This window comes from Poecile atricapillus, chromosome 1, assembly GCF_030490865.1.
Source record: "Poecile atricapillus isolate bPoeAtr1 chromosome 1, bPoeAtr1.hap1, whole genome shotgun sequence".
In the NCBI taxonomy this organism is placed as follows: domain Eukaryota; kingdom Metazoa; phylum Chordata; class Aves; order Passeriformes; family Paridae; genus Poecile; species Poecile atricapillus.
The window spans coordinates 160,755,673-160,782,803 of record NC_081249.1 but is presented as its reverse complement, the minus strand read 5'-3'; the positions used below and the strand labels follow the sequence as shown (position 1 = coordinate 160,782,803).

Here is a 27,131-nt window from a genome sequence, read left to right as displayed (position 1 = left end):
AAACCTCAGCTTGGAATCAATTACTCCAATAGTTGTAAATTCCACTGCAGCCAGATGTACCTCACAGGATCATAGAACAGCCGTGGTTGGAAGGGACCTACGGAGGTCATCTAGTCCAAACCTCTGTTTAAGTAGGTTCATGCAGAGTCAGCTGTCCAGGACTATGTGGAGACGGCTTTTGAATATTTAACAGCATGGACACGCCACATGCCCTTTGGGGCAACCTGTACCCATGCTCAGTTACCCTCATGTTACAAAAGTTTCCTGACGATTAGAGGGAAAGCCCTGTGTTTCAGCTGGGACCCCTTGTCTTTGGTCCTGCCAGTGGGCACCACCCTCATCTTTACACTCTTCCTGTAGGTATTTGTACACACAGGTAAGATCCTCCCTAAGCCTTCTCTTTTCCAGGATGAACAGTCCAGCTCTCAGCCTTTTCTCCAAAAGAAATGCTCCAGTCCCTTACTCATTTCAGAGGCCTTTTGCTAGGGTCTCTCCAGTAGCTCCATCTCTCCAATGGTTTCAAATCAAATGTTTCATTCTAGTTGATAAGACAATAACACGATAGCACACTCCTGAAATAAATCCACAGCTCAGATTGGTTATTCACATGATTCTTTTCTTTGCACAAAGGAGAGCCAATTGAAGGTGTTTATTTCTAATCAGTACCATATTCTGTCTGCCACAGAAGTGGTTCCAAAACCACTGTTTTTTAAGGGTTGAAATAACTAATTTGGCACAATTAAGTCAGATAATGTGAAATTATTATTTTTTATTTAGGAATGATTTTTAACCAATAGATTGGAACTGCTCTATGTTGGAACATATAAATATTGCAAGAAACTGATCTTTATAGTGTTTCTTCAAAATTCTCTGCAGGAAGACTATAAAAGGGAAATAAAAAATGACTCCAACTGGAAGTAATGCTCCATTGCTTGTCTCCTCATTATGAACTTCACTATTGCAGCAGTTCATTCTGTCATAATAATAAATAACCATACACCCACCCCCCATTAAGCCACGTATATCTCTTCGGAATACATTTCCCCACACATGGAACTTTTGAAACATAGTTAAAACCTTGCTCTTGTTCACATTGTGACAATCTCACACAAATCAGCCCTAGATCAGGAGCAAAATCCATTCCTATTCTTACACATATGTGCACAACAATTCAGCCAGCTGTTTGTCCTGTGTCCAACACAGGAGAACAACATTTTTAAAATAAAGAGTTACATGGAGCATTATTCAGAGTACATAGCTCCTGTGACCTTAGAAATGAGCAGCAAGATGAATTAATTGAAGGAAAAGGAGAAGATTAACTGACTCACCTGGATGCTGGGCGGTGAACGATTTTTTCTGGTGGTAGTGGTCGCCATCGTGGTTGTGGTTTCCATGACTGTAGTCGACATTTCCGGTGGCACCGATGTTGTGGGTGTTGTTCCCAAGATGGAAGGGACTTCCCCAACGAGCCGGACACTTCCATTGATTTTAATGTTGGGGTTATTCTCTGCCGCCATGTTCAGCACTTTCAGGCCATTGTAATAGAGACCGGAGAGCTGGCCTTGGAAGAGACGCCCTCTGTCCTTCCCTCCTATGGCTATTTGCGCCTGGGTGTTGAAGATCGTTAACTGTCGTCCTAGTGAAGGGGGTGAACAACATTATTGACAGACATTTCCTTCAGTTTGCATACTACATTGAGCCCTGGCCCGAAGTGATGGATAAAGGAGAAGTAGATTCATTCTTGGGAGTGTTTATGATGACGGCAGAGAAACAGTACGGAAATGTGGTGCCTAAAAGTCATTAATAAAGATGATTAGCCTGAAAGTGTGAATGCCTAAAACTGAACCTTATACCTCAGCATCCACTCACACATCAAAACGCTGGAGGAATTTCAGAAATTTGAACCTGTTCTTTTAGGACTGGATGAATTTTAAACTAGACCTAGGACTTCAGCATGTGTCTCTTTTTCTACTATCAGTTCAGACCACAGTATCGGTCAAGCATTAGCCGATAAATAAACCTCCTTTTGAACTGGTTAAAGCATTGGATTAACTCATAAAGCCACATTTAATAATGCAAAGGTTTCAAGGGTTGGCTCAAAACCAGTAAAACATCAGGTAAAAATGAAGTGATAGAAGAATTGAGGAGTGTTATGATAGGATCAGTCATGATCTTTCACCTGTAAACTTTGTGTTGTGAAGGCTTGCAAACCTAAACCCAAGAAAGAACAAACGCAAATGTTTCTGATGTCTCTGAAAGAGCAAAGCTTTTGAAATAGTGAGGATAACAGTGCTTCAGATGGTTAAGCCCAGAATGCCTTCCTCTGCTCTTACAGACAATGAAATTCAAATGTAGGCAGGTTATGTGGTTTAGTCAAGGTCACATCTTGAATGTTAGAAGAGGTCCAATGTCACATGTAATAAAAATATAATTATTAAAAATAAACCTAGTAACAATTGCCAATTCACCAAGATCTGCAGGACACATCACATTCAGTCTGGACTCCTCTATAAATACTGTTTATGTCCCAGGCTGCACTAGGTTGACCATGTTAAGAAATAAATTGCTTCATGAAGTGCAAAGGGAGTGCCTATAATTTCACTTTTCCTCAAAAGATTAGGGGCATGCCACCTGAAATCTGCTGAATTAGCAGACAACCAGACTGGACATTGCTCAGAAGGGTTATCAAGTCAATCATTATTTAAATATCTTGTGCTTTGCCATTTTTATGAAGTTTGAAATATGTTTTCCAATCCCATTCCCACTCCCCAGTTCTCACTCGCCACTTTCTGTCTAGTCCAGCCTGATGAGAGGTGAAGAATGCCACAAAGTAGGAAAGCACAGCCTATGATCCACTGCTCATTCCTTCATAGCCAGTGGTTAGAGTAGATCAAAATACATGGGCGAGCTCACCAATTTTGGTCGTCGTGGCAGGTCTCGAAGTCAAGTGGTGATGCGGTGTAGCATCATCTTATGGTGACAGGATGGACCATGGGGAAGAGAATGGGGACAAGAGAAGAAATGTATCTGAAAGTAGTTCCTGTCCCCAAAGAGGGCCCCAGCTATCTAAGCAACAGTATACGGAGAGGTGTAACACATAGACATGAGAAGGTGGGCTGCACATCCCTTGTGCTCCTCACTCTCAGATTTGTAAATGGAAAATTAGGACTTGATCAGGGTGGAGTAACTGCATTGATGAAGAAATGAGAAATGAAAATGGGGGCTATCCTTCCCCTGGAAAGTGTTGAAACACCTGATGCGATATTCTGCATCTCAGGAGGTTTTAAACTTGCCAGAGGCAACATACTTCTATTAGAACATCCATAAACATGCACTGAAGCCACACATCCTCAGAATGTAAATTGGGCATTTACTCTTGTCTATGACAAAAATAGGGCCCAGTAACAATATCTGTTAATATAGTCATCCTTCTCAGCCCTGTCTGAATTAGAGGAAATAGCATTGTAGAAAGTCCAACTCCTGTCCCATACCATGTCCTCAGAGCTTGCTTTTCTTTTCTGTCATGTTGTGCTTTGGATTTCCTAAGGGATATACTGTAAAAACTTTACTACATAGTTTTCCCTTCTCTGAATATGTTCCCTCCCTCTATCATTATAGCTCTGTCTGTATTGTCCCTGCCCCTACAAACCCAGGCATGTCACTTGCTACTGTTCCCTTCTTCCACTTCACTCATTATAAGAGTGCCGAAGAGTAGAGGTAAGATGAATAAAGAAGGGACTCATGAGTAAAGGGACTTATTTCACTAATCTTGAGATATTATCCCTGAAAGCAGATGGAAGATAACTGTCAGTTCAGTTTTTTCCAATTGCATTTCTGTTCATTTATTCCCTTGAACTAATTTAGGATCTTTTTTCATCTTTTGCCAAAGGGAAGAAGGTGGAAGGTGATGAGAAAGGAAAATTTTTTGCTGCTCCAGGTAGGAGAGCTCCCCAAACAAGGATAGGAGAGGGGTTCTCTCACTTCTACTGGAGGGTTATTACTGATTACTCAGCTCAGGATGTCAATTATTCTAACCCAAGCTCATTGCATAGCTTTAAACATCTGTCATATCTCTTGCATTTTTTGCAAGAATGAAGAGTTAGTATATTAAGCCTGAAAAAGAGAGACCATGTCTCCAATTCTGGGCCTTCATCTGCATCTTCTAATGCTGAAAGAAAGTGTACACCAAGGAGGTGACCCCATTCCAGCAAAAAACAACAACAGCAAAACAACAAAAAAACCCCAGAACTTTGATTGTGTATTTTGGAGTCTTCACTGTTAAATGGTTTTCCAGACCAGGATTCATGCAGTTCACTAAGTGGTTAATGCTGGAAACCACACTAAAAATTTGTTTGCTAAAAGAACAATCACTTGTTGCAATCACCTACTACCTGCAATTCCTCATTCTTTGCTCTAAGATGGTGTACACAGGATAGAGACTCCAGGGAAATGAATATGGAATGAGGAAAAATATTAGGAGAGAATATACACTTCATTCTGCCACCATATGTCTCTTCTGATCATTCTTTCAAAGGAATTCAGCTGAAGCCTTACTTCCCCTAAGTAAAATTTATTTGGCTACTGAATTTTATTGTGGATCTATTTACATTAGTAAATTCTACTAGGTGTGTAATTCAATTCTGCAGTCCTTTTTTTTCCACAGAGAATTCTTCCTACTGCTGTATTAGTGTCATACCAAAGAAAAATTATGAGGTGTTTGTAAGTATTCTGAATAGTTCGGGCTCTTGTTTCTTTGCTCTCTCATTGACTTCTTCATTTGGAAAACTAAATTCTAATTAAAAATACCACAGAGAAATCTGCAGTGTAACTTTTCTGTAGCACTAGAAGAGATTTTGGGCCTGATTCTGCAAATCCTAATTCATACTAATAGTTCTTGCTTCAAAGTACAGTCACTTACATCAAGGAGACTTTACAGGTAAGAGAGATTTGAATAATTAAGGACTTCTGGGATCAATCCTTTTGATGAGATGCTCCTGGGTCTTTATTAGCTCATCCAATTGCAGAACAGGTAACATCTGTGCCTTAGAAGACACCAAGTATTCTGCTAAGGCAATCTGCTGGATTTATGACTACTGAAATTGAACAATTTAATTCTAATACTTCTTTTTATATTAACATACATAATCTCAGTGAAGTTAATAGCATTTAATATTTTGCTTATTACTCATGCAATTCAAGACTGTAAACCTGGGCTCTTAAAATTATTTTAAACTAATTTATAGAATTTAAAAGCCTTTCAAAGCCAATAGTCAAGCCAGTGCAGAAAGATAATGTGTTATATTTGTTTTCCAAGAATGAACTATTTCATTATTATGAATAACATAGCAGTACCAAAGGAAGACCAAATCTATAGCAGTCAAAAATGTCAATCAAAAAGCATTTCATCTTACCTCACCCAAGCCAAGAACTCACATGGGCAAGACAGCTATTCTATATGCTGACTCTTTGATGAATCTGTTCCTCCATCCATCAGTTTGTCTTGTTTCATTTTGATAGGAAGCTACCCTTTCACTCACCATCTTTATAAAGTCTTCTGACAGAAGGTTTCCATGTTACATTAACTGTTAGATGGATGAGCAGGCTGGTGAACAGCCACACAAATTACTCATTCTTATGTATTTTTTTAAAAATTTGAGTGATATTTAAGTTGCTGAAAACGTCTGTCTACTTTGGAAAGAAGGAATCAAGTTATATTGTCTCAGGTGTTACACTGCACAATGTTACTCCCTGACAAATAGTAGAAGGACACTGAATTTCCTTTCACTTTAGTAGAAACATAGCTCTATCCTTCTAGCTAACCACATCCAGTGCCTTGAGAGTGCCTGAAGACTCAAATATTGTCTCTTTCAAACTCCAGTGCATGTGTGATTGTCTTTTAACAAAGCATCAATATCCACAAAAGGTAGACTTCAGTTCAAAACTTCAGGATGGATTACAAATGAAAGTGTCTTGGCATGCTTTTAAGCTCAAACTTTTAGAAGCTGTGACGTAAAGTAAAAGATTTTGTGGAAAACCAAAAGGGGAAAAAAAAAAACAAACAAAAAATCAACAAACCCACAACCAAACCAAAAGAAAAAAAAGATGGGTTTCTCAAGCACATGAATTGCATCAAGGAATTAGACATGCATCTGTTTTAACAAAATTGAGGCAATCATTGTCTTTAGTGTTAAAGGGACTTTAGCAATTCAGACTTACCAAAATTATTCTCTTTTTAGTGTTAAACTTTATTTATCTACTTTAGTTTGATCATGTAAATTAATAGGGCAAACCACTGAGACTCAATAAGCATTTTCTGTTTATTGTTATCTTAAAATTTATTTACAGTTTAGCTGAATTAACTGTTTATGATATACTGTTGGTAAAAAAAAAATAAATTCTATTTGCATGACACAAATATTTTTGCCTTACTTTCATTAATACTTTAGCTTTAGTTTTAAACATTACACCTTTGTACACCAAACCTGAAAAGTGAGCAACACTGCCAGCTCTCGTTGAAGTTAACAGGAACTGAGTGCGCACACTTTGCAGGATCAGGCCCTCCTCATGAAAATATTTTGACTGGATTTAGCCACATGTTTCCTGACCTTAATTCATACTGGATAAAGCAATTTGTTAATTCAGCTGAGGTTAGAAATTTGAAACAGAACATAAATTATATTTTTCCAGTCCTACAAGAGATTGGTTTTCCTTCCTGGAAAATGCATTAACAACCATAGTCTAAATCAGCACAGAAAATGCAAGATCTGAGTTCAAAGGTCACCCCTTTTATTAGCAATACTTTCATAAATGGAAACAAGAGAAGATTGTGTTCTGCTTTGTCTAGATTTCAAGGCAAAGAGTTAGTTACAGTGCCTTTTTTTTTTTTTTTTTTGTCAATACCACATTTAGTAATGGAGGGAGAAGATCTTCCTAAACTCCACTGTATTACCAAAAGCCTAGTTCCAGCCCTACTGAAATCAGCAACTTATTCTGTTACCTTCAACAGGCTTTAAAATGAGTTCTAGATCCAAGATTTTTTTTCCTCTCCAAATTCCTTAAAAAAAACCCAAATTACTGTTCTGACACAAGTCCCATTTCAAAAGGTCATGGACTGTATGCAGAACTTTCACTCAAGCTATCTGGACTTATTCATATTAACAAGTTGTTTTTTTTTTTTTGAACTGAGGCCAATTACTCCACGCAAGCCCACAAAATTAAGTGGCACTGCCTTAGACTAAGAACTTGATCCATATTTTAGACAAATATCATTTGAGTGTTCAAACTGTACTCCAGACATAGCATAAAAGCAACAGAACAATCATTTTCTCTGTCTCCCTCACTGTAATTTAAATGAAAATGTTAAAAAATGTTTTCTTTACAACATTTTTTGAAATCATTTAATTATCTTAATACAATTAGGAAATACATAGCCATAGTGGCTAATCAGACTCATGAGAAAAAAAACAAACAACTTAAAGGAAGTGGTTTAACAAGTAGATTTCAAAATCTTTGAAGACAACTTCAATAATAAAGATATAAATGTAGCTCAAGCCCAAATTAAAGTAGGAAAATCATGCAGTGGTTAAATTGCCATAATACATGTTGTTGCTCTTCACTCTTCTTCATTTGGCTTTTTTTTTTTTTAATAATCTCCTGAATTTTTGCTTGTTTGTCATTACTATTATAGCAAGCTTAGAATTTCGTCCCTTTAACTGCATTTTAATAGCAATGTATTATAGCATGATTTATCAACATATGGCAGGTGGAAGCTGACACAAATTATAATGAAAATTAAAACAGTCATTTATGCAGCAGGCGATTATCATTTAAGAAACATTTATTTGCAGGCTTTAAAAATGAGAGTTTAGAATCAAATGGGTTTAAAATGAAAGTTTTAATGACTGTTACCTTTTTCCTGCAGCCACTCCTCTACAGGCCGGTTATATTTGAAGGGGATTTTCTGTTTTACCATTTGGAACCGTTCACTATCAGTGTTGCCTTTAAAGTTTAAAAAACAGCTTAAAAACAATCTGCAAAGTCAATGAAATAGTTAAAACATCCCAGATTTTTTTGGGTTTTTTATGACCTTATTTAGCTATAGATAAATAAGTGCGCATGTGTGTACATGTATATATATATATTTGAAAAGAGAGAGATTTATCTTTAGTAGAGTGGAGAATAGTTATACATCCAATTGCCTGAGGTTCTGGAAGGTCAAAGAAATTAAATCCTACAAAAAAGATAACTCAGATTCTCCTCAGAGTATTTGTTTATCCAAATTGGTTGGAAGGCATGTGCAATTTGTCTGCGACGTGAGACCTTGTGTGAACTCAGTGCCATGAGCTAAAACATTTTGAGCAGACTCTGGATCTGATTGAATATGGACATGGCACAATATGCCAGTCACGTAAACACACAGTTAGCAGCAATTTGATAAACCTTCTTGCACTGGTAAAAGATACGTGTCAGGACTAGAAACCCAGTAAACAAAAAAAAAAAAAAAAAAAAAAGAAAGGAAGAAAATATAAGAAATTGGTGACAAAAGGATGTAATAGATTTAGTTTAAAAAAACCCAAACACCTAAGAATGGAAAGATAAACAGGAAAAAAGAGAAGCAAAAATTGAAAAGAGGAAGAACTGTTAATTAAGGATACATGAAGACTTCTGTTCAGTTACCAAAGACTTGGGCCTGTTGCCAGAATAAAACAAAAACTTAGAAATTAATTTAAATTCAAAGCAGAAATAATTAGCCAAAATGTAAATTCTGGCAATTACATTTCCATTGTTCCATGCTGATGGATAATAGAATTGTTCATTAAAGTGTGCTTTGGTGGAAAGCTCCTATTACTTGCACAGCACAGAGAGAAACAGGATTCACACAAAGCTTCTGTCCTAATTCCCTAGCTACTGGAAAATTGTACAGGTCAGATGGAACCTCTAGTAGAATGGAGCAGCTCAGTTTGATGGTGCTAGGAATGACAGTGAACAACTGCCATCATCCTGCTTTTTCATTTTCTTCAGCTAGAGTCACTTAATGGTGAATTCTAATTTTTGCTTCAAGTATTATTTTTACAAAAACTCTTCAGTCAGACAAGCATAAGTGCATTTTTTACATGAAACATTATAATATTGTAGAAAAAGGATTAAGCCCACAACTTACTGAAGTAATGCTACCATAAGCAGAAGTTGAGTAGATCAGCTGTGCTTCAGTATGTGTTTTGAATAAATGGTGGTCCAAATCAGCAACTGCTCTGCACAATTTACAGTATTGACTTTAAAGTCCCATAAATATCACCACATATAAATATTCTAATGGGGCTTCATATTTATTTGACTTTCTGAAACAGATGCTGTAATCTTTCTTCAATGAAAAAAACCCATAACTCAAAACTACATCACAAAAGTCCAGCCAGTCAAGAGCAGGATGTTGCATCTTGCAGACAATATGACTGGTGAATCTCATGAGTTTGATCAACTGCATAGCTGCTGCTCAGAAATGCTGCCAGTCTATCTGAGGCACCTGCTGACCACAGCTGCGCTCCCCAGCAGCATCCTGCAACCGCTGACTTCCTGCAGCAGGTGAGAGGCACTATAGCAACACACCAGATAGAGTCCCACAAGGATTCAGGTGACCTAATCTTAAGGAGCATTTGTAAAAATTGTCATCTAGATTGCTGTAAGCTCAGCTGTAAGGAAAACAGCAATTTGCATTTGGGTTAGTATCTCCAGCTATAATGATGAACATTTAGGAGCCCTGTTTCTTTTTTGGGGTGCCAGGTAAAAAAAGAAGCACAAGCATTTAAGAACAACTTTACTGGCTCAATTACTTACTAGCTTCCTGAAAACTCAGATGACTTTTTACCTTCCATATAACACATTAATTGTGGGAAACTGCTATTCTCTATTGTAGAAATATCTAACTAAGCACCAGCTGACACACATTATTGCTCCAGTTTCTCTGCTGCACCTCAGATGCCTGCCATGTACAATTGGTTACTCAGATAAACTAGAAGGAAAAGATAAAAATTGAAAACATTCTCTCAGTCATTTGTCAAGTCATATTTAACAATGTACTGTGGTGACCTGGAGTCACTCACAGACATGAAGTTACCTTTAAGTGCATTTCCAGCTCCCACAATTCTTACCAGCACCACCAAAAACTCAGTTCTGTACATCTATGAATACATTCCTAAACAGAGAATTTGAACTATGTTCCATGCAGGAACCAAGAAAAAAATTGATAAAGAGGAGCTAAGTTAATATAAACAACAAAAACAAAGAAAAAACTCTACCTAAAGCTAAAGAGACAGTTATATTAACAAAACAATGTCATTTTATCTTTTTATTAATAATAAACTGAAGACTAATGTAATCTGAGGTCACTTTTTCCAATTTCTTAACCCAAATGACAGCTTCCTTTCCTGCAAGTTCTGCCATTCTTTTAAGCCTAGGGGCGGCTTACACTCACAGGACAGGGAAGCAGACCCATTGGTTTGGGGAGAACAGAAACAAAATTAAATCAAGCTCACTACAAAAATAATTTCTTTTTAAGATCAATTAGTAAGACATCCGCTTAGACCTTTTCTCAACACACTAATCCGTGTCCACCAAAACAGCTAAATCTCATAAATGAAATTATAAAAATTCTGCATCTCCATTAGGATTTTTTTTTTTGTTTAGGTGCAGTGTGCCTAATTTTTTTTTTTTTTTTTGCATGTAAGGAAGGAGTACTAGGTCATGAAAAATCCTCAGGAGGCATTTCAATGGCAGCTAAAAACCTAAATTTCTCTCTCAGCTCAGACTTGAACACTTACAAAGATGCTGCTACTACATCCATGCCTCATGTGATAGGGATAGACACGGATGTGGTAGTGTGGAATAAGAAATGGGGGTTATTCCCCACTTTAGAGAGCACGTTCTGAGCTAGGACTACTGTTTAACTGAGTGCATTGATATTGTAATGTGGATGGGCTGGCACATTTTCTGGCCCCAAAGAAATTGTATAACACTATTTACAAGCACCAAGAAACTCCACTGCCTTCATCCAGTATCAGTGTGCAGGTAAGTAACCTTTTTACTGGTGGCAACGAGATCTTTTTCAGAATGAAGAGAGTTCAGAGGAACACTAGTCAGCCAGGGGCTGGCATGAAGTGCTTCTTCCTCTGTGTGAAAGGCTGACTGCAGAAAGGGAAAAAATGTGGTGAATTGAAATTCCTCAGAAACTGAGCATCTGACAAAATCAAGCCAATAAGACTAGGGTAAAAAAAAAAAAAAGAAACTGGGACAATCAAAAAAGATATGACAATGAAAAATGGGTTTCTTATAGCTCTAGACCTTCAAGAAAGCCAGAAATGACAACTATTCCCCACCACGTCTTTAAAAACTTTTTTTTTTTAAATGAGGTTTAATTTAATTTTATCATGTTATTATTATGCAGATATATTCAGCAAGATTAAAATCCATATAAAAATCATACCTTTAAAAGCAATGAAAACTTGAAGGGCATTAGAAAATTCAAATAGGTTTATATTGCAACATTAGTATCTGATCTATTCTTTTTTGGTTTGTTTTAAAATTTTTATTTCAGACATAACTAAGAATGATTTTTAAAAACATGTGCATGAGAATGTGTTCACTCATATCACCAATTACAACAGTGAGCTAAAGAACAACTTTTTCATTGTTAAGTGCTTAGAATCGTCATTAAATATAACCAATAGAACCACACAATTACTAAATTAATACTGACTTGGAGTTATGCTTTAAAAAATAAGTACAACATTTGATATGAGAGCTCAAAAAGGAAATATCATGGTTGGCAACACGAAGTAATGCAAGTTCAGCATGAAGAAAGCTTATTGAACCTCTGACAGCTGAGGCATGATGTGATTAAAGGTGTTTCTTGTCCATCTTCATACACAGAAATTTTCAGTAACAATCCTTCTGTGACCTCAATGCAATTTCTTTCTATAGCTGAATGATACACACAATCAAACAACTCTTTCATGTAACTAATCTTCTCTTTTTTCCTTTTGATCCAGGCTGTTCTTCAGAACAGAATACACAGGATGGAGTGATTTATATTTATTTCAGAAAATACTCCTCACATAATTCTTCTGCATTCAGAATCAATGTGGGTCTCAAAGACTGCAGGATATAAATTTTTATAGTAAAATTTTATTGATTAGTTTTGCTACTTGTGATTTACTAAATATTTTCCTCCCATACTTTCCAGCTGCTTAAGTGATTCAAGTACCAATAGGAAAGGCTCCTTTTAAATAAGTTTCCTCTTTTTTCTTTCATCCACATAATAAATTTCTGTATATCAATACAACTTAGATCTGCTCAACAACTTAACTTCCTCTAATGAACTGTGCCTCATAAACAAATTATTTTGCCTATTTTTTTTTTCCTTTTTCATGCAAAAATTCTAAAGCCAACTGTGAAGACTAGGATTAAAAGAAGTCTTTTTTTCCTATTTAGGGTTTATATGCACAATAGAAATTCCACTGCATGTCCTAAGTTTTTCAACAAACTCATAAGCAATCAGACTTTTGTGACCTCAAGGATTTTAATGGTAACATTGTGAACTCTTCTACATTCTTGAATCTTGGTTAACCTGAATGAATTTCAAAATATTTCAAATACCATGGATACTCCTGAGGACCAAATACTTTGGAGAGGAACATGGCAGAAATGCTCTATGTTTTTGGGTTTTGTTTGGATTGTCCCTCTTTTTCCAAAGGAAATGTGGAATCCAGTCATAAAAATAAGAGCCTACTGGTTAAGTATGATTGGTTGCCAGTATTCTGTCTTTTTTCTGAAGTCCTTGGAATCTCTTCTCCACAGACTATACTGATAAATAGATCAGATTAACTTTGAACTTTAGCTTTTGATAATTTCAATTTAGACCAAACTAAAATGGAGGGGGAAAAAAATCAAGATAATTTGCTTGTACTAATCACTACTGGCAGTTCCCACAAGAAATACTTTTAAAGCAGTGCAACAGTCCAGGGAACACAGTTTAAATTGCTCGTGGGCAAAGCAGAATTTTCTTCCAAAACCCTTCAGCGCTGGAAGATGTTTTTCTTTTCTGGTCATTGCTCCTTTAAGAAAACAAACAACCTTCATTGCACTAAGCTTATTTCTAAACCAAAAAGGAATCTTAAGCCAAAGAAAGTATAAGAACAATTGAAGCTCTGAAAAATCTTGCTTCTTGGCCCAGACCAATCATAATGATTTACTACCTCTTAGGTGTGAAAGAGAAAAACGGAAAGGTTCCAGCAAATTGCGCTGGGCAGGAAGAAAGTACTTGCTTTTAGGTGGAATATTAATCCATCCTGATGTGTTGTCAAATCTGTGAAGATGCTGAAAAGAATACCATAAGAAAACACTCATCTGATCTAAATTACTGACAAAGGCTGTTCTGTGAAGCAGAATTTTCTTCATTGCTTCTATGTCTCTAAAAAGAATGAGACATTTTATCTAATGAGCAGTTATTAAATGAAAGATGCTACAGTGATACTAATAATTTAAAGAAACATATTGAGATCACTGTTCAAGCTTTAAAAATGTTTCCATCATTTCACCCCTCAGTAGGAGAAGGGCTTGTAAACAGCCAGTGCTTGATAGCTCAGTTTACCCAGCAGCCCTTAATGCCAGCTCCCTTTCAGTTTTTATGGATGCCCATAATCTCATGAAGATTCACCATACTTAATTGACATCATCATGGGAGAGAAGTTATTTTCATTTACATCATGAAAAGTGTATATTTGACGGCTAAATTCTGTACTAACACAAACTGACTCAGTTCAATTCAATCTCCAAATTATCCTAGGGATGATGCTGTGTGCCCTAGAAAAGGAGACTTGCATGCATTATGGAGAAGCTACCAGTTCCCCCTCTGAGAAAGGGAAAAAAAGTTCCCAAAGTGTGCTTGTGATTGGCACAGACTGAGCCTCTTTAACCACTTCTGTAGGCAGTTGCACATAAAAGCTTACAGTATACTGAACTGCCCCATTTTCACATTTCCTTAAGTACATATTTTGTTTTAAATACTATGAAGTACAGCCACCATTTGTTCATAGCTTGTATTCAATTAGAACTAACACAAGTCTATTAGTAAAGGATTAGAATCTAATTTTAAGACTAGACCTTCCTCCATACCTCAGAAAGGAGTAACAACACGTACAATCAAGTTTTAGCATCCGGTCTGTTTATGTTTAGATATTTATTTTGTTGAGTTACAGTAAGACCATATTGTGGTTTATGTTATGTAACATAGGGGATGGTTATACTAAAATCCAAACATGTAAAAAATCTCTACTTACAGTGGCTTTAGAAAACACTTGAAAAAAGTCCAAACCTGAAACCACAGATGTGGCTTATACAAAAATGAAACAGGATGGCCATGCTAAACAACATAATTATAAGGCAGATGATCTGGAATCTTCCTAACTATCACAAGCTGTCCTTTTGTTTTGCCTTTTGTAACAGGAACCCTGTAGAAAATTAATTGAAATTTGTGATTTTATTTCATTTGAGGTAATTGGAAAATAGACAAGTCTTAACATTGTTCAGCTTTGCTTCAGTTCTTGTATATTACATTTTTTCCTCTGCCTTCACTGTTCAATAAAGTTGCGTCTTTTGCTATTGAATTCTCATTTTATTTCTTGTCCTTATTTTCCCCTTAGTCCTGGATGCCCTTGACTTTATCTTCAATTCCCTCTGATCACGTTGTTTGCTGAGAGCAACACCTTTTATTCTGTTCATCTCACTATGGACTGGAGTTAAAAGTTGACCTTCACACTGCAACCCTCCTCAGCTCACTGCCCTCATGACGAGAGACAGCAAGGTCTTGGTAATATAAGTACTAAAAATGTGAGAGAGAATTAGCAAGCAAGACTCCAACAGTAAAAGTTATTAAGGTAACTGGAGCTGTTCCTAAGCCTCTAGTGCCTCAACAAAAAACTTTAAAATGCCAACACTCCCTATTTTATCTGATCTCTTTTAGCCTAAAAAACTTGGGGTTCTGATTCAAACTAAAGCACCATTCAGTCCAAAATCATTGGGAAATTCAGAAGCAAACTAGGAGATAGGAGTTTAAACGTCTGTGCAGGAGGTACAGCTCACGTGGACCACAATGACATAATAAGACTAAGAATGACTTGAAGAAGTCATCTAATTCAGTGCTCTGCCCCAGGACAAGATCAGTAACATTTCAACCTCCCTTAGATTAGTCTTTCAATCTTGTTTTGGGCGACTGCGAAAACAAGTGCCTTACCCTCGATAATCTAACACAGAAGCACAGTAGGAGCAAACCTAAATAAAACCCAGACTAACAAAGGTGGAAGAAGGTTAATCAAACCTTTCCAAGAATGCAGAAGAAAAAAAAAATTGGGAAAAATGTGACTCAAGTCCTATTTTATATGTGCACATTATGCTGAATGACTTCAGACCTGTAGAAGCTGAGGCCATGGGCATGAAAGAAAAGCAGTCTGCTTTAGTTCCCATTTGTGCTATGCTGGAAAACTGAACTAGTGTACAGGACAGAGAAAGCAGTTACCAGTTCAACTTCTGTAAAAGTATGAAACAATTTGGGTGTCTACATTACTAGATGTTTGAAATGTTTTGTAAGGAATGTGTAAATTGCTGTGTTTTTTCACTGACTAGATCTAAATTGAGCCCCATGCCAGGCAGCCAAGACTGAAGTGTCTATTAAAGAAAAACTGAAACTACATATTGATCTTTCCATTTAAAGCAAGGAAAAAAATTCATTTTGCAGGAAGAAATCAGAGGTTGGAATAAAATCCACTGCAATTGTCCCCACATCCCACTTTGATTCCCTTGTGAAAGGTCAGGATGTGATTTATATTGCCCAGTGGGAACAAGCAGCAATAATCAAATACCAAAAGCATTTGATTTGTATTGACACTTTAAATTCTATTAACTCTCATTTATCTGGAGGTTGTTTATCTGTTTTTTGCATTAGGCAAAGTCAGGGCAGAGAAACACTGACTCTAATTTACAGATTTGGAGCTACATTACTGTAGTATTTTGCTCCCAGGAGCAATGTGAGACTGAGGAGAGCACAGTTGCCTTTGTAGGGTGCATGATCGAAGGTAAGAAAACTTGTGGCTTTATACCTGCCTCTTGAAGGGTCAGTGGCTCACTACCACAATCCTGCAAACAAGAGCAGCTCAGTTCCAGCAGACCTGCAGTCTCTGCCTCGGTGCTGATAGCTTTGGAGCTGTGTTGGCTCCACTAGAAACCTTCAGATGTTCTTGAATCTCATTCCCCTGTGCACAGATGATTAGGGAGATAATAGGGGGACTTAAATATACAAATAGAGAGAGCATGTGCAGTCCTTTCCCATTAATACAGTGCTACTGTAGAGGATCTGCTCAGTCAGTAACAATAATGAGAGTAATGCCTACAAGGCCCTTAATCAAATGTCACTGATGAGGACTGGAAAGCCAACCAGTTACAAATAACCAAATGGCAAAAACTCTACGGAAGGGGCCAGTTCTCTAGGGTGAGTGTCAGAAAATAATTAAAAGCACGTAAGAAAATGATGAAAGAAGAAATTTATTAAGAGGCACTTCCTATCAAGATTGCATATTAGACAGTGCTACAGTGTCCTCAGGGAAATTCTTGAATTATTTAAAATTTTACTTGAAAAAGCAGTGGGGGATATCAGTTTATTACAGAATGGAATAAATGAGAGCAAGCAGGCCTTTCCCATTTCTAATTGCTACAAATCATGAAATCAATCCTTCTGTTTGCATCAGTTTAGAAAAAGGAAAAGAGAATCCTAGGATTCTGTGGTAACCCAATATTTCTTCTCAAAGACAGATGCTATTCACAGAGTTGTGTCACGAACAAGGCACCAGGTACTCGATAAGTAGCAAAGATGTAAATTCATTGACCCAGAAAGACTTCCACGTTCAGTGAATTGTAGAATATTTTCTATTTAAGTCACCAGAGATAAGGTAAATTGGAGCTTTATCCTCAGTTTACAGATGGGAAAAACTGAGCTGCAGAGTGGTAAAAGCATTACCTAAGATCACAGAGAAAGGCATCTCTAAACACAAGGCTGGAATTCATGAACTTTTGACTCCCAGTTCCACGACTGGCCCCTTTAATTTCTCACCATCCTTTCATACAACTGCTCTATTTGAGATTTTAGCTTTGGATTTTAATGACTTCATGCTTTCCTGTGCCTTTAGCGAGAAGGGAGAAGGCTGATGTGGATGCATAAACCCTTCTGTCACTGCATGTCAGCATGTCAACCTGGGATTACAGCTGGCACTCTTCTTTCTGCAGGCAACGTGATCAGAAAAGCACAAAGTTGTTGTTCAAGCCTGTGATCCCTCAGGACAGATGTTTGTTTGCTCATTCTTACTGTGCACACATGTGTGTTTATGAGAGAGAGAGACAGGGACAGAAGGAGAGTTAGGGGGGGAGAGAGACAGAAGAAATAAAACATAAAAACTGTTTGGCCAGGAGAACTGAAATGGAACTAACCCAGGAGAGAAACGTAAATATATTAATGTCTGGGAATTCACTGCACTCTGCTGTGCAGCAGGGTTCTATTTAGCCTGAGTCTCCATCTAAGAAATATTTCTCCATCCTTCTCTGCACTACATTATACAGATAGATTTGATGGCTGAAACTACAGCAGTTGGTTGGATGAGGCTTTGAGCAATGTGGTCTAGTGGAAGGTGTCCCTGCCCATGGCAGAGGCTTTGGAACTAGATACTCTTAAAGTTTCCTTCCGACAGAAATCTTTCTGTGGTTCTAATTAATCTTATGCCAGAAAATGAGAAATTTACCAGGAATCATTATTAATAAGGTTTATGCTTGGTACCTGGACCTCATACAATTATGGAGCAATGGACACAAACAGATGAGAACAGCTCAAAATATCTGAGGATTCAGCCAGGACACACATGCCGGTGTGAACAGCTGCATACTTTGGCATTGTTGGGAAGGGCAAGCTATCAGGATATACCTGTATCTCTTAGTATGTAATTATTATTCATGGAAAATGGATGGATGTCAAAGAAATACAGGGAAAAACACATGGATTGTATCTGTTTTGCACCATAGTATCTCAGGGACTGGGGCTCAAAGACCTGTGGTATGTATATGAATGCAATGCCAACACTTGGGGATACTGCTCAGTCCAGGATTCTTAAATCAGATACCAGGTGAGAACAAGCAGGCAGAAAGATGCATCAGTGCCCTATGGATACTGTATCTTGTAATATTTTAAGTGATCATTCTGACATAAAGTAAATCTAGGACTGTGAAATCGTAAAGCTCATCTCCTCATGTTTCAGTTTATGCCGTACTACCTTTGTCTAAGGTTAATACAAGTTTTCCTAAGGATTCACCCTGTGTTGCAAGAATTTATCTTACAAAGAACCCTAGTCAACAGAACTAAGCTAAAAGGAAAGAACTAAGATTTGAGAATCAATACCATCAATGGAAAAAGAATCAGAGAAATAGAGAAAAATTACAGATGCCACTAAATTACCTAGGTTTTGGTTTGTTATGGTTTAAATTTGGCTGAGCAATGGGTCACAATGCAGCAGAGTAACCTCTCCAGCTGCAGAAGTGGGAGTATTTCCACACAATCATGTCATCCTGGATGAATTAATCAGGGGGAAAAAAAGGAACCACTTGCTTTCCAAGCTGAGAAGTAAAAATTTAATTACTGTATGTATGATACAAACACACACAGCTTATTTAACTTCATATTTTAGATCACAAACTAAATACAAAAGTAGGACAATTATTTTAGAAGGACTTTCTTGGGGAATATTTTTGTTGTTGCCACGGTGGGTTACTGTAATTCTCTGGAGCGTCAGACACTTGACAGGTCTCAGACTCAATAAGCTTGATTAGATGAACAATCAGGCTCTGGGAAGACAGAAGAGAATCCCAAATCCAGGACAATCATAAAGAAGTGTCATTTTGACCATTAAAGCAAATTTTCCTCCAAAGTATTTGGTATTCATCTGTAGATTTGACATACTGGACATCTAGTCTGATTCAGAAAGATGTAAGAGGGTTGCTACACTAATTCAGCTAACAGCTGAATATATAATACATAGAATACATACCACTGTCTTTCTGGACAGAACCAAAAGAAACTTTGCCTTAAACTGTCCGTAATTTCTGGTAATATTCTCTTTATCTAGGCTATAAACAAGATAAAGTATCTTGGCTAAATTAAAACTGGTATTGTCTCTATGGCATGTATTTGTATATTGGAACAACCTTTCATGTGATTGTTATGTAGCAGTAATAGACTGCTACAGAAGAATACTTCTTATTCCTCTCCCCTCTCACTGATAATCTCAAGGACTATCAGTGGGATCTTGGGTGGGAATTAGATGGTCATGGCTACTTGCACGAAGATACTTTTCTGTGTTTACTTCCTTCCTTAGGTAAACTCCCTCTTTCAACCCTATTGCTGTTAAATTATATTGTGTTGTTTGTTTTGCTTCATTACCTTACATGTCTTCATAAAGACCCATGCATTTCCTTTTTTCTTGATGCCAAGCTGACAAATCCAAGTGCTTGACAGACTGCCATTCACATGGGCTTGAGGTACTTCGAGAAGTTAAAGCTACAGCTTGCTCAGACTGAATACTGTGTATTGCAAGAGCTCAGATCAGTTTTAAGAAAAAAAAACCCAGGAGCAAAAGATACTGAAGACTGCAGTATAACCAGGTATTTTTGTTAGTTTTCTGTCTTTTCTCTCTTCTGTCCTCAAAAACAGAATTTGGAAGACAGAAAATCCCTACAGCACTTCTATAAACTCTTTGAGGATGGGGCAAATCAGAAATAAACCACAGCTTCATTTTCTTCTGTGGGAAAGCAAAACACAAAGTATGGCAGTTAAACTCTAAGCATAGTGGTAGTGTGTGTAAAGAACATTTATGTAACTTTTATACCATGTCAGATCCTCTCCCATCATCCAGTATGGAAGAACATACATTAACATGAGTGTGTTTGCACAAATTCCAAAGTACGTTTGTTGGTTGATGACTTCATGTATGGAGGTTCATATGTCAGTGGATACAGGGGAACAAAACTTGAGTGTTCATATCAGGTAGCCATATTTATCAGTTTTCCAATTCTATAAATATATTATAGATGCTATGGCCCTGCAGTGACAAGCTACAATCAACTCTTGATTTCATCAACTTGTCATGCTTTAATCATCCCTCTTGGCAGATCTTTCAACATATGTCACAGTACTGCCTTCAAAATGTGCTTCTCCAATTCTGTTTTATTAACCCTGTCTTTTTATATGTTTTAGGCTCATTATGAAATGCAGTAAATCTGTCAAAGGCAATTTTTATGCTGCCTCCAATTCATGCTGATAGGAAGCATCTGAGAGCTCATTTAAGTCCCACAAAATGAGTACAACATGAAAAGTCAAAAATCCACAAAAAAGTATGTGACAAGAACCCTGGTGATCACATTCAGCCTACAGGGCTAATAAAAAATCAGTTCTCTTGTTCCTTACTCACTGCCCACTCAGAAGGACATTTGGATAGGAGAATATTAAGACCATGGTGGAACCTGGTAGCACCAAGGAAAAAATCCCTTCAGCATGCAGATCAACCAACACATCTTATTAATGATTCCAAGTTGTCCAGCACAAGATCCATGTGTCTTTTCATGGAAACAACTGGATTCAGCCAAACTTCTTACTATTACCTTGGTTCAGAAGCAAGGTTTCAGAAGTGAAAAGGAGATCATAACAGCCTCAAGTCTGAAGGAAGGAAGGGATTGCTAAAGGGGCACAAGAAGGCAGAAGCCAAAGTTTTTGTGGGGAGTTGAAGGGTGGAAAAAAGAGGAAATTACATGTCCAAATCATTCTACAAGACACAGAGTGAATTTGGGGGAGGAGGACGGAGGCTCTGCAAAGCACAGAGAACTAGCAATTTTCTCTAAGAAGGTTCCACTACTGAATATTTGTAAATCACTGAAGTGGTACAACAGGAGCCATGTAGTACTAGGCACTAGGATAAGTACAAATTTAGAGAGAAGTAACTTTTTGCAATAACTCAGACATCTCAGTTAGGTCTTCTTTTGAGTTTTCCTTGTTAATTTCACAATCAGCATTAGACTTTGCATCACTGAGCTCAAAAGAACTAATAGCGATAACACTGCATATTATTTACAATATCAGTGCAAATGTCAGCTGAAGAAAGGATATGTAGTATTTTCCTAATTTCCCCAGTGATGCTACTATTAGACCATCTAAACTTACCTTCTTTTTCTTGTCTAATGCATTATGAATTAAATAAAGCAAAGATGGAAGAGGTAATATCCCATTGATAACATTTAAAAACAGAGCAGCTTTCAAAAACAGAAGGTGAAAAAAAAAATTACAGAAGGAGAAAACTATAATGTCACTGATTAAAAAAGAAAAACCTATCAAGAAGAGCTTATATATCCAGAAATAAATCTGTTTTTTTCAACTGTATTGGGCTGACTCACAAAAACAACTAACCTTCAGTAATTCTGCCTTTGTAAGTGAAGACTAATACAGATATCACACACTATTTCTCCACAATTAAAGCACTCTTTTTTCCTAGGTTGGTCAGCAGGTAGCAAAACAGAGCACAGAGAAGTCGGCTCAGTCTTGGGAAATCTACTGTCTCCCCATGTTCAGCAATAAAGCCAGTGAGATGAACTGTAGCATGCACAAAGAACTGGATACAATCTTGTGAGACCTTCTGTTTCAAGGACAAGATGGGGATAATATATAAAAATCAGCAGTCATGGGTGGGAGCTGCCTTGTGTGCTTTACATCAAACAAATCCTTGCTAAATTTTGTCTTTAACAACTACAACAACCACTGCATTATCTGAGGAAATTCCTCATCATAACAAGCTCTTGTGTGTTTTGTGTAATTCCTTTACAAATAACCTTGAGCCTTCTGAATGTCCTCTTAATATCTCAGGAGAGGATCTCACTTTCTCCTCTCTTCCTCTCCTGCCTGCCTCTCTAACCCCCCCTCCTCAATTATCTCTTGCTGTCTTCTGGGTGGTTATGTTTAATCTCAGGATTAGGCAGAAGCCTGCAGTTTGCTTTGAACAGCTTATCAGCTTCCAAGAGACATTTACAGGGAGAGAAAGACTCCAGTTTTGATAGCAGTAATTGTATTTAGCTTGTAAGATACAAGGCTATTTATCTCATGGCTGTGAAATCACAGAGGGAGAGAAATAAAAAATGTTGATAAAAACAGAGAAGAGAGAGAAGAGAAAGAAGAGAAAGAAGAGAAGAGAAGAGAAGAGAAGAGAAGAGAAGAGAAGAGAAGAGAAGAGAAGAGAAGAGAAGAGAAGAGAAGAGAAGAGAAGAGAAGAGAAGAGAAGAGAAGAGAAGAGAAGAGAAGAGAAGAGAAGAGAAGAGAAGAGAAGAGAAGAGAAGAGAAGAGAAGAGAAGAGAAGAGAAGAGAAGAGAAGAGAAGAGTCCCTTCAGTAGAGGGATGAGGTGGGAAATGGACTTCATTGAACAAGAAGATCATGTCAGCTGTGGAAGGAGACTGAAAATAACAAGAGAAAGGTAACAGATGGCTTGAGTAGGACAAGAAATGACCTGTTTCAAAGCAGACTATGAATTCTCATTCAATAGTCACGGTTGCATAAACTCATGGAATTTTATTTGTAGAGATGGGTAGAACCATTTTTAGAGATACTGAGAACCAACACTGCATTTAAATATAGCTGGATCTGTAGACATCCACATCTCTGGAAATGAAATCTGTTTTTTTGTTTTTCACAGAAACTCACAATACCACCCATCACAGATTGTGGGGTGCCATGCAACACTTACTACTTAAATTAGCTTCAGGTTCCTCATTTATAAAATGCCCTTTCCAATTTGCAATAGTCCTTTGCAATACTCAGTCAGTATTCAATCTGCTCTAGCCAAAACATCTTCATGCTTCGTTTTTGCATGTTTCCATGCAGGCAGGGAAGAGTTAGCATCATCTCACTAAGAAATATTCAGCACTTTTCAAAAGTATTCAATGGGTAACAGCAATACAAAAAATGCCAGATTCCAGTTATTCCAATACTTCTAATCATAGAATACTTTTCCTAAAGGAAGAATAAGATGGAACCAAGCTTTCAATCTTATCAAGACAAACACAAATACTTCAAGTTCTTTCCACCACCATAATTAATTCTCTACAGTTAAAACAGATGAGATGAAAAATACATCTACTTTTTCAATGTTATAGAGATGTAGTATATAATTTCTTCTGTCCCAAAAAAAGTCTCAAAATCTTGACATTTTCTCAAATATGAGAGATCATAAAGTAAAAAAAAAAAAAAAAAAAAAAATTAGAAAAACTGACTTTCATAAGATTTTCATAAGATTTTCCAGGATTTGAGTTTAGACTAAGAGGTCTGTAGCTCTCTGTATCTTTTCTCACACCCTTCTTATAAACTGTAATAGCAATGGTTAGGTTCCAGTCAGCAGGGACCTCCCCAGACACCAAGACCCTTGTTAGATAGTTTGGGGTAGGGGTCCTGCTGCTAGCATCCTTCAGTATTCCTTCAGTTAGCTAGAAAAATTACTGAAAGAAGCAAATAAGAACTCAGCCAGTTTTCTTCCCTATCTCACCTAAAGTGCGTGGCACAAATCAAGCTGCTTCAGATCTTTCCACCAAGCAAATGAAGAAATACATTTTAGCAAGGCAAGGTTTATGCCTTTCACATTTTAGATAGGTAGGAGAATCTAAACCACTATCACTTTGACCTGTCTCTAGAAAGCTTATTATTTTAGACAAAGACTTTGTCTCACATAGAGTAACAAAGATGTAGTTCAAATTGGATTGCTTTCAAATGAAATTGAAAAAAGAAGATATGCCCAACAGCTCAGGAACATTAAATGCTTGGAACTAGAACTACTCTGAGAGAAAATCCCAGCACAGATATCAGGGTCTCAGAATCAACTTTTTGTTTTATAGGTATGCACTTATCTGGCCACACTACCTGCCAGAGCAGTCAGTCCTGCTGCCAAGAGCTAACAGTCCAGCTTTTCCAGAAATAAAACTTCCTCTCAGAAATGTACTTCAGAGACCAAATTAAGTAGGGGCATAGAGAATGATTATTTTTTTTTTCTTTTATCCATAGCAAAAACCTGCAGAATAATGTAATTTGAAAGGGCAGACTACTACAAGAAGACTGAGAGAGAACTCAAGAATGATAAATGGGAAAAATATAAAATATGTACTGTGTGTATGAAATAATGAATCCTGATAATAATCCAGTTTAATATCATCTTATTTCTTGTTTATAAAATGCATTAAAAAATCCAGCCTACATTTGACTTTCTAGATTATACACTTCTTTAAATAACTGCTCCTTCCCACCAGTTGCCATTTTTCCTTTAACCTTCTCCTTTGAAACATTACTTCAATAGGATTTTATTTTTTTTTTTTTTTATCATGGATATGCTTGCTTTACAGCTTCTATTCACCTAGTTTTGGGGTTTTTTTCCTACTGCAGAAAATGTAGTTGGTGCCTGATTGAATGAACAGGAATATCAGGCTTGTTTTGACATACACTACAAATCTGGCATCACACAATGTCTTTGCAAGGAAAGACAATGGACAGAATAAAAAAAGAAAATGTCCTGCCTAAGCACTAATGAAAACTTAGGCAATGAGGTATACCAGTTCTGTGTAAAGATGGATTTCTAACTATTCTGAAAATTTCTGTAAACTGTCTCAAATTGGATGGATTTCATTTTAATACAAACAAAAATATGTCAGATACTTCCTCTTCCTGAAGTCTGGGCCCAAAACTACTCCATAATCAAAATATTTATTTAGATATAGAGAAGGGTCTCCCCAGGAACATAAAAGCAGGAAAAAAACAATGACCAAGCACAACTTGTTTTCTGGGATGTACACAAAAGGATGAATGTGAGGATGCATGTGAGGCAACAGAACAGAGGCAGCCGAAGACAACTGTACTTTAGAGCAAATGTTTTATACCCTGAGAAAATTTTTATCACATTGTGATAACCAACTTAACGAATCAAGCATGAAGAAATTTGCTATCAGTACAGCCTATGGAAAAAACCCATCTCCTTACCTGTGTTCTTGAGAGAGAGGAGAAAGGGCAAAACTAATGCAAATAAAGCACAAACAGCTCAGTGATTTTGGCTGAACCACAACAGCTCAGTTGCAGATAGCAGTCTCTGTACTAATGCTACTTTTTTGACATCTCCCAATTCTCAGGAGCTTTGTCTCAAATACCTATGCAGGCCCACTGTTCTGTCTTGATGTCCAGTAACAGAAACTGTCACTTTGAAATGGTACTAAAGATGAGAGATCATCCCTAGTAATCTGGATTATTTCAGACACAAAGACAACTTCGGCTCCAAGTTAACTCCCTCATTTACCATTTTTCTCTAACTCTTTTCTTTACAAGAAAGTGTAAAGCTCATGTTGCTGGTGACTAGAATGCAACTGGATGCTATAAAATCCAAAATGTTAGTGCCAGAGTTCTAAGTTTGTTGTCATTCTCTTTTCCTTGTCTTTCATTTGAAGTTGTGAAAATACAGCTTTGGAGCCTTTTGGTCCCATCGGACTAGTTTCAGTTAATTTCAATTTAACTAAAGATTGTATTTTAAGGAAAGCCAATATTCCCTCACTTTTCTCATTTAATGAATATCCAACTTTTATTTGTACTTTTCATTGAGCAAGTAATTATGAGTCTAATGTATAATCCTTCCACAAGTAATAAAACTCAGAGAGGAACATGGGAATGCCATTCAGAATGCAGCCCTGACTGAAGATTTTCATGCATCACACATGCACCATGTGTGATGACAAAGAGAATACACTGGACAGTTTACAAAATTTGTAAACATTAGGTTGTAGCACTGTGTGGAAAACCAAGTACACATGAAATTGTTCATTTTACAGACAGTGTGCCCAAGCAAGTATGGTCTACAAATGCATTTTTTAAACACTACAGATAACTGTGTTTCTACAATTGACATGATCCTACGCAAAACATAAGGAGTTATTAAGCTACTATCACTCAAGTTTGATAGGAATTTAATTTTCAGCAGATTCCAGTTGAAACACACTGGCTTAGCCTGGGGTCCATCCAACCACAAAGCCTTCACAGAGCTGAATCTCAGCTGAACACAGGTTTGGTCTTGCAGTCAGATCACAAAACAATAGTGCAAGTTTGGTTTGTGAAAGACAACAAGTAATTAATTTCAAAAGCTCCTGTTCAGTCTTTTTTTCTAAACCATTGACTGCCCAGAAAATGGGACTAATAAGTATTGGTTTCCTGTAATTATTGGTTCATTGAATCTTTTCGGAATCTTAGGCATTCATAATGCCACTCTGTTATATGGATATTCTGGTATTTAACATGAATTGACATCAAGCCACAGTCCTTTCCTTTGGGAAGGCTGGAACACTGCCCTTCTCCCTTGGTTTTTTTTTTGTTTGTTTGTTGGTTTGCTTGGGTTTTTCCCACAGCAATGTAATATCTTTAGGTTTTTTTGATTTTTTCCCTATTTTTTTTTTTTTAAATTTGGCTTAAATATTAGCACTGTGTTTGAAAGAAGTAGGAAAACAAATAAGGGAGAAACCTGCATACATGAAGTATGGTCTTACAAGCCTTATTTTCACAGGGACAGGCTGAAAAATTCATCACCTACAAACAGACAAAAATTGAAACACATGCACAGAAAAGAAAAGGTGTCTGGAAGATAAAGGTGCCCTTTTTTCTTAGGGTACAACTGCAAACACTCAATACTAACCCAGAACATAAGATTAATGCTGATTCCATAAACCTATACATCTTTTAATGAAAACACAGAAATATCTTTAACCAAGGCAGAAGCCCAGGGTACTGAGGTAGTCTCTGAGTGTTATTTATTTTCCTTTTAAAAAAACCCCAAAAACTCTAAAGCATTGAGCTGAATATTTTGTTTCTTTACACTAGAGACTTACTACAGCAAGCAATGTAAGGAGAAAATTTATTCATAGGGTTTGTAGTGACTTTAATTGGCTGCCAGCTGGATTGGAGGTATTTTACAATATAATTGATGAAAGGAGCAGAAGA

General features: G+C 37.0%; 1 protein-coding gene across 7 annotated transcripts in view; it reads right to left on the bottom strand.

Moving 5' to 3' along the window:
• NRXN3 (neurexin 3) overlaps positions 1-27,131 on the bottom strand; it is a 961,828-nt gene that overhangs the window by 104,877 nt on the left and 829,820 nt on the right. For 5 of the 7 annotated variants that reach the window (XM_058828761.1, XM_058828777.1, XM_058828767.1 and 2 more), the window contains 2 exons: positions 7,909-7,998; positions 1,329-1,636 (listed from right to left, as the gene is read on the bottom strand). In XM_058828761.1, coding sequence (XP_058684744.1) covers positions 1,329-1,636; positions 7,909-7,998 — 398 coding nt within the window. The remainder of the gene's footprint in view (positions 1-1,328; positions 1,637-7,908; positions 7,999-27,131) is intronic. The other 2 variants (XM_058828773.1, XM_058828782.1) reach the window with 1 other exon arrangement.